This window comes from Plectropomus leopardus, chromosome 17 (genome assembly GCF_026936395.1).
Source record: "Plectropomus leopardus strain MGB_pleo_1.0 chromosome 17, ASM2693639v1, whole genome shotgun sequence".
NCBI classification, from domain to species: Eukaryota; Metazoa; Chordata; class Actinopteri; order Perciformes; family Serranidae; genus Plectropomus; species Plectropomus leopardus.
This window is the reverse complement of record NC_142192.1, coordinates 22,271,501-22,282,279: the sequence shown is the minus strand read 5'-3', so window position 1 is coordinate 22,282,279 and position 10,779 is coordinate 22,271,501. Positions and strand designations below refer to the sequence as shown.

The 10,779-nt window shown below is 35.0% G+C and overlaps 1 protein-coding gene across 1 annotated transcript; it reads right to left on the bottom strand.

Annotated features, from left to right (window-relative positions):
- Nucleotides 1-355: 355 nt before the first annotated feature.
- s100a10a (S100 calcium binding protein A10a) lies at nucleotides 356-3,886 on the bottom strand. The gene is made up of 3 exons (XM_042506432.2): nucleotides 3,732-3,886; nucleotides 730-891; nucleotides 356-607 (listed from the first exon to the last, which is right to left on the bottom strand). The coding sequence occupies exons 2-3, from the start codon at nucleotides 868-870 to the stop codon at nucleotides 446-448; spliced, it is 303 nt and encodes a 100-aa protein (XP_042362366.1). The 5' UTR covers nucleotides 871-891; nucleotides 3,732-3,886; the 3' UTR covers nucleotides 356-445.
- Between the last annotated feature and the right edge of the window lie 6,893 nt (nucleotides 3,887-10,779).

Sequence of the window (10,779 nt, the reverse complement as noted above, 5' to 3'; positions counted from 1 at the left end):
TGTTTTAAATAATAATTTTGTAACGCAAATCCAAGTGTGTTAAAATAAATACAATTTTCCCCTTGCTTTTTAAAAAATATAAAATATGTGAAACGTTTATTACTAAGTTTCTCACTGCCTTTTTTCAAATTTTTTAAAAGAAATCGCTTTGCTCGATTTTTTCAGGAGTCAAAATGTAAATACTTGTGAAAGACATCTGAAAAAAACACAAGGAAAGTGATATCGCTCCACGTTATAAACGGGTTTAAGAGCAGCTCTTATATTTCAATGACAGAACATGTACGATAACTTGCGAGCAAAAACAAGCTTAAACTCACAGCAACTTACACAAACAAAACCCACCAGACACAACAGGTTTGAAATTCTTCAGTTTATTTATTGAACAAAACTATCTTAACAATACTTGAAATGCTTTTTGGTTTCTTCTCTCTTCTGCTGTTGTCGTTTAGTGCTTTCCCGTCTTCTTCATGTGCAACTGATAGCACTGCTCACAGGCAATGGAAAGTCCAACAACCAGAGAAACAAACTCCTCAAAGTCCACCTGGCCATCGCCGTTGGTGTCCAGGTCCTTCATGATTTTGTCTATGGCAGCCGGGTCTTTCTGAGACTGAGTTTTAGAACGAGAGGGGCATCAACAAGAAAACTTTGGGTTATTGCCGCATTATGTGATACAATAAAAAACATGTTTTAATTCTGGACACTGTGATTATGCACTTCACAAGCTCTCACCTTGAGGAAGGTGGAGAGCTCATTCTCCATCAGCTCTCTGAGCTCTCGCCGGTTGAGTTTGCCGCTGTTGCCATCCTTAGAGGCGTAACGGTGGAACACCTTGATGAGTGACTCCATGGCTGTCTCCAGTTCTGAAGGCATGGTTGCTGAAGTTTGTTTCACCTGAAAGACAAAGTTTAAATAGAGAAGGAATTAGGGGTCGACCGATATTGGTTTTTCAGGGCCAATACTGGTACAGATTATTGGTAGTTAATGAGAACAATAACCGCTATGCATTTACAATAAAAATGAAAATCTTTCTTTCAGTATTTAGAGTTTGTTACATAACAAACTCCAACACAAAATGTTGTTGAAATGCCTTAACAACTGTTTAATCAAAGCTGAACATTGTATATATAAAGTTCCCAGCAAATGTTTTTATGAAGTGAAAATTAAAATCAAAATGAATAAATAAAAATAGCTCCTTGAGGTTTTACAAAGTAAAAGTTGTTCCCATGCTGACACCTTTTTTAGCACTTTTTAATTCATTAATTTTATTTGTGATGATTAAAATAAAATGCCAATACAAATAATCGGCAAAATGCCAAATATTGGCCCCAATAATTGGCCAGGCTGATAATCTGTCAACCTAAGAAACCGCTGAAGATGGTCATGTAGAGTTAAGCTGCATTGGACAATTTTTAAATAAGACCTCAGAGAAGTTGAAAAAACAATGAATTATAAAAACCTGCTTTGTTTTGTGATGATAAACTTATCAAACGAGACATGTTCTACTGATGAGCTTATCTCAAGATCTAAAGTGGCGGGGGCAGTTCAAGAGACAATGAGCTTTTGAACTTGTTAACGGTCGCCATTCTTTGCATGAAACATACAGTTAGTATGTGCAGTTTCCTAATTTTAATAAGTATCCATCATGATATGAAAGGTCATAACAAAAACAAACAAAAAGTGATGAAATTGAACAACATACTGACTCGCCCCACAGATGAAAAAGTGCAGAATAAAACCACTCTGTTCATGGTGGAGTTGTCTGCTTCAACTATTTTTCATGCATTGCTGGTTTAAATTTGCACTAATATCTGCCCTAAACCTCAAAGCAACAGGGATATCATTAAATGTACTTATTATAACACTAAAGCCTATACTTTTTCAAAGTTGTCATAGGCAGAAATTTTACTGCAGGTTGTAATATATGATGGTATGTTGGCACAGTTCAGGCCATGACATTGATAACGAAATTTGGCAAGAAACAATAAAGGTAGTGTAAAAAAGCAAAATGTGTAAAATGAGTGCTTTTTTCACGTTAATATTTACTAAAGTATGCAAAAATTAATAGTTTCTTTAATGTCTTTTATACTTAAAGTGCTGTATCTAAAGTAACATTTTAACCCTGAACAATGTTTAAACTAGACACTCCAAGTCCCGTTATTATGGACACTGTTATCACCTTTAGAAATACAGATTTTTGAAAGTCCATCAGGTTTTCAAGTTATTTTCATTCCTGTACTCTCCATTCATTTCCTTTGGAGTTTCCTACATCTTACAAAATATAAACACTGCTGTAACTTTAATAACCCTTTCAAAAAATACAACATATGTTTTTTGACTGTAAAAAATAGAAATTCAACATTAGTTTCATACTGTAAAAAGTCTACAATTTAACATTAGTTTTTGGACTGTAAAAATTGGAAATTTAACATTATTTTACGGACTGCAAAAAAAAATCACCGTTTTTGGGTAGTAAAAAGTGGCAATTCAACAATAGTTTCAGACTGTAAAAGGGGAATTGTAACATTTTTTTCCTGACAGTCAAAAGTGGAAATACAAAATAAGTTTTTTGAACTGCAAAAAGTGGAAATATAACATTAGTACTGGGGTGGTAAAAAGGGGAAAATTAACATTACCTTCCTGATTGTAAAAAAAAAAAAAAATTACATTTAACATCAGTTTTCAGACTGTAAAAAGTGAAAATTCAACATTAGTGTCAGACTGTAAAAAGTAGAAATATGACATTTATAAAAGTGAAGTGCCCACACCCCCGTAAGTTACGCCCCTGGCTGGATTTACATATCAACAATCTGCCACCTCCTTCAGTCTGACCGACCTTCCTCAGAGGATCTTGCATACAAATTATTTCTTGTCTTGGGTGAAATAAAGGTCAGACTCTGTAGTTCCAAATCATTTCAGGAGGAAGTGATGCAGCACTGTGATGGGGAAACAACACTTTTTTCTTTGCTCCGACGCCCCTCACTCTGATGAGCAATACTCATGAGATATGAGACAAGGTCTGCTGAGAGGCTGACTGTCACTGACCTGATTTAAGAAACAACAGCTCACTATCACCAAACTCAAACTACTGTAAACACTATGGCCATAGAGCTGCAATAGTTAAAAAGGAGAAGTGGGAGGGAAAACGGGATGTGTGTAATAGGGAATGGAAAAGTTGAGCTGAATGAGAGGAAAAAATGCGCTGATACCCCAAATGGTGGTGGTGCAGCAAATGAAAGGGGACACTCCAGCCACAGAGTGCATGTGTGTACATGCCCAAAGATCAACCACACCCTTAGTAGTGAATCTACATGTGAAATGTCATAAACTTTAGATAATAAGAGTTGTTTTCTATAGGGAGTGCACACTGTATAAGCCAAAGGAATAGCCCTAAATACAGTTGGTTCTTATTTGTGGAAAATGCGTAAGATTCAAAACTGACAAAAAAGTCAATCATTTAAACACAATAGGCTACAACGCATCATTTTAAAATATGTAATAAAAATACTATTTGAAAGCGGAGGAAATTACACAAATCCCATGTCATAGACTGTAGGTATATATATATATATATGAAAAAACATTTTTCACCGACTTTTTTCCCTGTAAGAAAACTTTGAGTGGCAGATAAAAAGTAATTAGTATTTCTCTCCCCACCCATCCTACCTGAAGGCATTTAAGAGTTTATTAAAATTCCGACAAAGCCAGACAAGTTTGAAGAGAGACAAGCATACCGTTAGTTGTCACCGTGCAGGGCTGGGAGCTGGTCGGCAGAGGAGAGGTGGGAATGCTCAGAGGTCGGTAAAATGTGCGCAGGGGTTTTATAGTCAGGCGCCGCCCCGGCTGCTGTGAGTCAACCTGTGGTGTGGACAGTGGACCCTGTCGACTCTGCACACGTCGGTGCGCAGACACGCAACACCAATAAAATGAATAGGAGAGAAGAGGGTTGAATGTCACGCTTTTTTCTTACATCTGAATCGCTCAAAAACTATATCCTCCAATAGATTCACGTTGCGCGTGATGGATTAACGGTTATGTGATGTATAGTTACGGCCCACTCCACTGTGAAAAGTTACACTTGCATGGTGGTGTGTCTGTGTTGCTCTGAAATCAGAATCAGAAAAGGATTTATTGTCAAGTAGGTTTCCATTAACAAGGAATTTGTTTTTGGTGCAAATATTGAACACACATTATGTAACATATATTAAGAGCAATAACAATAAAAGGCAAAGTGCTGCAACACCCAAGAACTTAAGTATAGAATAGAAACATTTACTATACAAATATGGTACAAATATACTTCAAACAGTACCATAACATAACTAAGTTATCACTTTTACAATGAAAGTAGCTAGCACTAGCTCCAAAAGTCACTAAAAGTTGCCAGATGGTGTCACATGCTTATTATCGCACCAGTAATGGAAGCATGAAAACTTTGCTGAATTAGATTCAATAGAAAAATTCTCAACAAAACATTTAAATAATATGAGCACTATTGCACTCATACTATAACTCACCACTTTTTTGCACTGCCAATCCAGAGGACGAAAGCTTTTGGTGTAAAAGTGCAACACCAAAAGGCATCTTCATTGCGGATGCTGCAGGTCATGATGCAATGAAAGACGCTGGATGGGTCTGACCTAGGACTTTCACCCGGGAGTGTGCTGTTTGTGCCCCGTATGAATGTTGAACCAAACTATTATGTTTTTCCAAACCTAACTACATGCTTGTATTGCCTAAGTTTTTTTTGTGAAAAAGACTATGCATAACCAGCAGAAACTGCATTTTGAAACGACAAAATGCATTCAACAGGCGTATCCCTATCGTGAGTTTTTTGGTCACACTATGGTGTCGGTTATTTCAAAGTTATTTTAATGGGAAAAAAAAGGTATCTTCGAAGGTGATGTAAAAAGTTTAACTTCATGAAATTTTTTTGTTGAAATACAACAACCGGACACATCTCTTGCTTTGCTCGAACAGGAAAAATCATTCTTTTAGGAGTTTTTTTTTTTAAAATTCTTATAGAACAATAAAGAGAACAATACATGTGATAACCGACTCCCAACAGAGCGTGACATGCATCCCTAACTGGAATCGACATTTTGAGAAAAAAACAGACTATTTAAACTATACCTCTTCCTTTATACTTTTAAATGCTTTTTATAATATCATGTGTCTTGGTCCTGAAATTACCCTGTGGGTGACCTCTGACCGCAATTTGGAAAACTTCAGTGCCAACATGTTTAACTGCACCCTCTGAAGAGTGAGATCGAATGAATGTAACAGTCAACCCATGTGACGACCTACCCCGTTCTCCCCTATTAGCTTTGAGAGTTGTTGGACTAATTTGCATTAACTCTTCAATAACAACATTAAAGTGTGAAATGGGTATATATGTGTAGATGAATTTACCACAGACTTTATATAGAGCCTTGACTAATTTTCATTAGTAGGCTAATCTACAGGCTGTAGAGGAAAAAATGCAACTATAACATGATTAATAATCAATTAATTGAGTAGAAATGGAATGTTCTGTGTGCTTCAGCTTCAGTCCCTTCAGCTGTTTGTTGAGTCTGCAGAACTACAATTTCTGAATGAAATTGCAGAAAATAAATAGGCTAATGAGCAACCAAGTAGATGATTTCTTAAAGGCAAATACCCTGCCGCACTAACGTCAACAACACATGATGGAGCTGATTAATGGAATTCAGTGTAATCAGGAGATAAAGCAATCAGTAGCATTTTACTATTTTAAGTCCCTCAGTGAATGACAATGAATGCAATCAGGTGACTGGAGTTATGTTACACGAGCAAGAACAACAAAACCAGACCATTTTTTATGCTCCTATTAGAAACTTTTCTGCAAAGTCAGTACTGCTGTATTCCATAGTCTTGCTCTATGAGGACTGTTTTTCTACTTCACAACAAACAAACAAACCCCACACATCAGCAACGTTCCAGAACATTTGTATTTCAAGTTTTGTTTTCATGACCACACTGAACAAAAATTGTTTCTTTTTTTTTAAAAAAATTTGATTTATCCTACTCTAGTCAAATTTGAAACAGAACTTGAACAAAAACTAGTTATTTTACTTATTTATTTTGTTTGAATGTATTCATCCTATAAAGCCAGTGATAAATAACTACACTGATCAAAATGTATTTATTTTACATTTTATTTATCCTTTAAAGCTAGAGGTGAAAGTAATTACACAGAACTAAAACTTTATTTTTTAATTATCCTATAAAGCCAGTTGCAAGAGTAACTACACTGAACAAAAATGTTTATTAATTTATGTTTTTATTTATACCATAAATGGTGAAAGTAATGACACTAAACAAAATATAATTTATTAATAATTTTTTATTGATCCTATAAGCCAGTGGTGAAAGTAACTACAATGAACAAAGAAAGTATTAATTTAAAATTTTATTTATCCTATAAAGTCAGCGGTGAAAGTAACTACACTGACAACATTCACTAACAAAATTAGAGATAAATAAGTCAAATGCTGCATAAAATCATATTTGTTTTTTAACTTAAACCTGTGAAAATGACGCAAAAACAAAAGTTTTGTTTAAATTTTTGTTCAGTGTTAAGTCAATATACTAAAGGAATGTATTTAAGCACAGTAATTCCATTATCTGCTACTTTATGTTTCTATTCCACCACAATTCAGTCACAGGTTATTTCCACCAGATAAACCTGGTTACGCTCAAGTTTCTTTGCAGTTTTAAACTGATGCTACAAAATGTAATCAACAAAAAAATTATGACATGACTATATCAACAAGACTATTGATTTCTAGAGGTATACGCGCCTCTTCCCTGTGTTATTGCAAGTTTTACTGAAGTAAAAGACCTAAGTATTTCCTCCACCACTGTAAAAAAGCTCTTTGGAAAGTTTTGATAGGTTTGCTTTAATAATTGAATTGCAGGTCCTCGTGTGGCAGAAATGAAGCACTACAAACTAACACAGTCACTCTAGGAAACTGATTTTATGTATTAAGTAAACATGCATGTTTTTATATAAAAAAGCTACCTCTGGCCTTCTTGTTTAGTGAGCCATACTCTCCTCTAATGCTCATTAAACAAATGGATAATTTAAAAATGTCACGTGAACATCAGCAGTGGTCAAAGAAGCATCCAGATACTTTACATAAGTATCAATAGTAATACTGTTATATAAAAGTCCTCCATTAGAAATAAAAACATTTAAGAAGTAACATATTATCAGTAAAATGTACTTAAAACATCCAAAGTTAAAGCACAAATAATAAAGAATAAGCCCTGTCAGTGTCATATTATGCCATATTATAATGTTTGATTATTCTTAGTCATGCGTTGATGCAAAAACGTCTTTTAAATGTCATAGCTGGTCAAAGCGGAGTTTACCTCAACTGTTTCATACATTCACAATACTGCTTACTGCTACTCATATTTTGTAAACTAATACTTGGTTATTTATGTAAAATCTTAATATGTAAAGTATCTAAGGTGGTCAGAGCAGGAATGAAAGGAGCAGAATCCTGAATAGAGATCTATGCACGCCATCTTGTGGATCTAAGTGGTAATGCGCCTGAGGGCCTGTATATTGTTAAGGGATTTGTTGTGTTTTTTACTTTTTACTTGTGATATTACTCTGTGTTTTTTACTGTTTACTTATTATCTATATACGTATGTGTTTTTTACTGTTTACTTAAATGCATCACCCTGCGTTTTTTCTGTTTACTTACTATATTGCTCTGTTTTTTTACTATTTACTTATCTGTGTTTCTTGCTGTTTACACACGATACTGCTCTGTGTTTTTTTACTGTTTACTTATTAGACTTATCTGTGTTTTTTACTAATATTTTCTGATATTTACACAACTTCCGTCCCGCTGGCTAAATCTGGCCCAATAGGGTGTCGGGTGGACCAGCAGGGGCCCCAAACTGGTCTAATGGTAAGAATCTTGCTTGGGGTGTGTGAGGTCCCAAGTTCATATCCTGGACAAGCACTTAACTGACGTCATGTCCCAAGTCGAGAGGAATCTAGACATAACATGCTGTGTGACTAAATACAACCAACATTTATACGTGGGACCCGTTTGGGTAGTAAATGGGCTGAAAAATTGGGCATGAGCCCAAAATGACCATCTTATCTGGGGCCCACGGGCGAACACACCCATGTGGTTTTTAATGTGTGATTATCCAGTGTGCTCTTTTTGTATGTCGTCAATTTGTTTGCTGTAAAATTTGTGTGTTATCTTATTATGTTTGTTGCTTTTTTACGTTTGTACAGTGTCTCTGAGTTCCTTTAAAAGCGCTTTATAAATAAAATGTATCATTATTATCATTAATATTTTGTGGGCATTTGGTAAGGGGCCATTTTTTAGCCTGCTTACTATCCACAAGGGCCCCACATGCAAATGTTTGCAGCAGAAAAGCACTTTTTCACTGCATCACATTTATCTGACATCTACGGCAACTTTGTAGATTAAAATTTACACACAAAACTTATGATGAGTTCATGAAACATGATGCATTGTTTAAGATACAACTACCTAACAGTATATTGCCAGAATTATCCCGAGCTCACAGCTAAAACGTTAAAATGATGCTTGCATGTTAAATGATGACCACGTTTACTTCAAATACTCGTATTTATGCTCATAATATATCTGAGCTTTCACTTAAGTATAATTCTGAAAGCCTAGAAGTTGTTGCAAAGGGCAGGGTTTAGCTGTAAACAGGCCATAACTCAAGTCGTCTTCTAATTAAATCCAGTACAAAAATCCTGCACTAAGTCTTGAACACACTTACCAAGTTTTGTTTAAATCCAATAAGGGAGAAAACAGAAGGGGGGACTTCTAATGTGCGATTAAAGAAACACTAATTCATTGTACTGATAAAACAAGGGTGTGACTGACTTCACTCCTTATTCAGACAAAAGTAAACCAGTTGCACTGACTTCGCTAAGCTTGACACCCATCTGCTGTTGCTTGAGGCTTTAACCCTTTAAAATCTAGAGCGACATAATTTTTCTTGTTCTGCTGGATGCCTTTTATAAATATTTAAAGCTTTGAGCAAACTGGTACAAATATTCCACACGTCGCAAGAAATCAGTAAATTAAACCTTTGAAACTTGAGCAAATGGTTTGATTTCTTGCAAAAACACAAAGAGAAGGCAAATAAGCAAACAAACAAGATATGACCCAAAAATTAGCAAGAAAGTAGTATAAAGTTACAAGAAAGGTACCTGAAAATACATGACAAAAGAAAGGTAAGAAACAAAACAAGAAAATGACCCTCCAGAAAATATATAAAATTATATGTATACATTTTTTCTGTCAAAGTTTTTTTTTTAAATATACAATTATACCAATTTGGCTTAAGTTTTCCAGAAAGTATTCTTTTTTTCTTTTTATTTTCCCCTTTAGAAAAAAACACTGATTTACATGTCATTCTCTTTTTACACCTTTTATTTCTTTTGCAATTTGTGGGACATTCCTTGTCAAGTTGCTTCCTGCCTATTTCCCATGTTTTTGAAATAAATCAAACCAATTTGGTTTCAAACACTTAAACAGCTTGTAAAAGGCATGCAGCACAATAAAAGTGATGTTGATCCAGGTTTCAGAGTAAGGAAAATTATTTTTAAAAAGCCATACGGAAAAAATATCTAGGGAAAAACTTTATTTATAATAATCATAATTACATCTTTAAACTTCTGCTACAAAATTATTATTATTTCAAGCACTTTTTCCTGGTGATTTCCTTGTATTTCTTTTTTAAAACACATTTTTAGGTAATTTTATTGTACTTTTTATTTCATTTAATTTAAGTTTTACTTAAATTTTACTTGTTATGAATTTTTTTTTTTACCATGGTTATGCTGCTGTTACTCAAGTAAAGTCTCAGTACTTTTCCACCTATAAACTCAGATGCTGTCAGGAGTCTTGTGATGCTTCTCACAAGTGTTTAACTATAACCTATTTAAAATTTCTTGCCAAACCAGATTTTTGTTAACTCTATACTCCACACCCGAAGAATATCTTAGGTTGTAAACCTGTTAAGCTTTTGAAGTTTGCTTATGTAAGAGTCACTGCCTGAAGCAGGAATTTAACTGCACTAAAAGACTTGAATAATACGTTTCTTTTTAATCTCTGAAAGAATATTTTAAAGTGTTTGTTGGGTGAGAGCACCGGAGTGACCGGTTTTGGTTTTAGCTTCCCAGGAGTTTGCACACCACCCACGCAGTCTGTGTGTTTCTCTGTGCAGCCTGGTTCTGATACTGCAGTGGAGTATGAATTAATATAGAATTAATGCAATGTTTCCCCACAAACGGCTTCCTTATTATCATTCTGCTGGGGCTTGATTAGACTGATCCTTTCATGAATTTAATTTGTACATCAAATTGCATGTTCTAGTGATGAGTTACAATCACTGTCTATTGTGCATCGAACCATGGAAAGATATACTTGGAATACACAATGCTGGCTGTGAGTCTATTAACTTAGATCACACCGCAATAGATATTATATCTGGCTTATGGTTTGATGTACACGGAAGATTGTTGACAACAAATAGAGGGTTACAGAAAGCAATAGACCATATGTGCGATATCTGTGAGAAATTAGAGGTTAATAGTGATATAAGTAAAGTTACAGTATTTGGAAGAAAAAAAAGCTTATGACACAGCCTCTGCACGGCGCCTGCTTTGTCCACCGAGCCACCAGGTGCCCCACGAACAGATCAATCTAAGCTGACAAAAAGCACAGCAATATTTGTCTAAGTCATTCC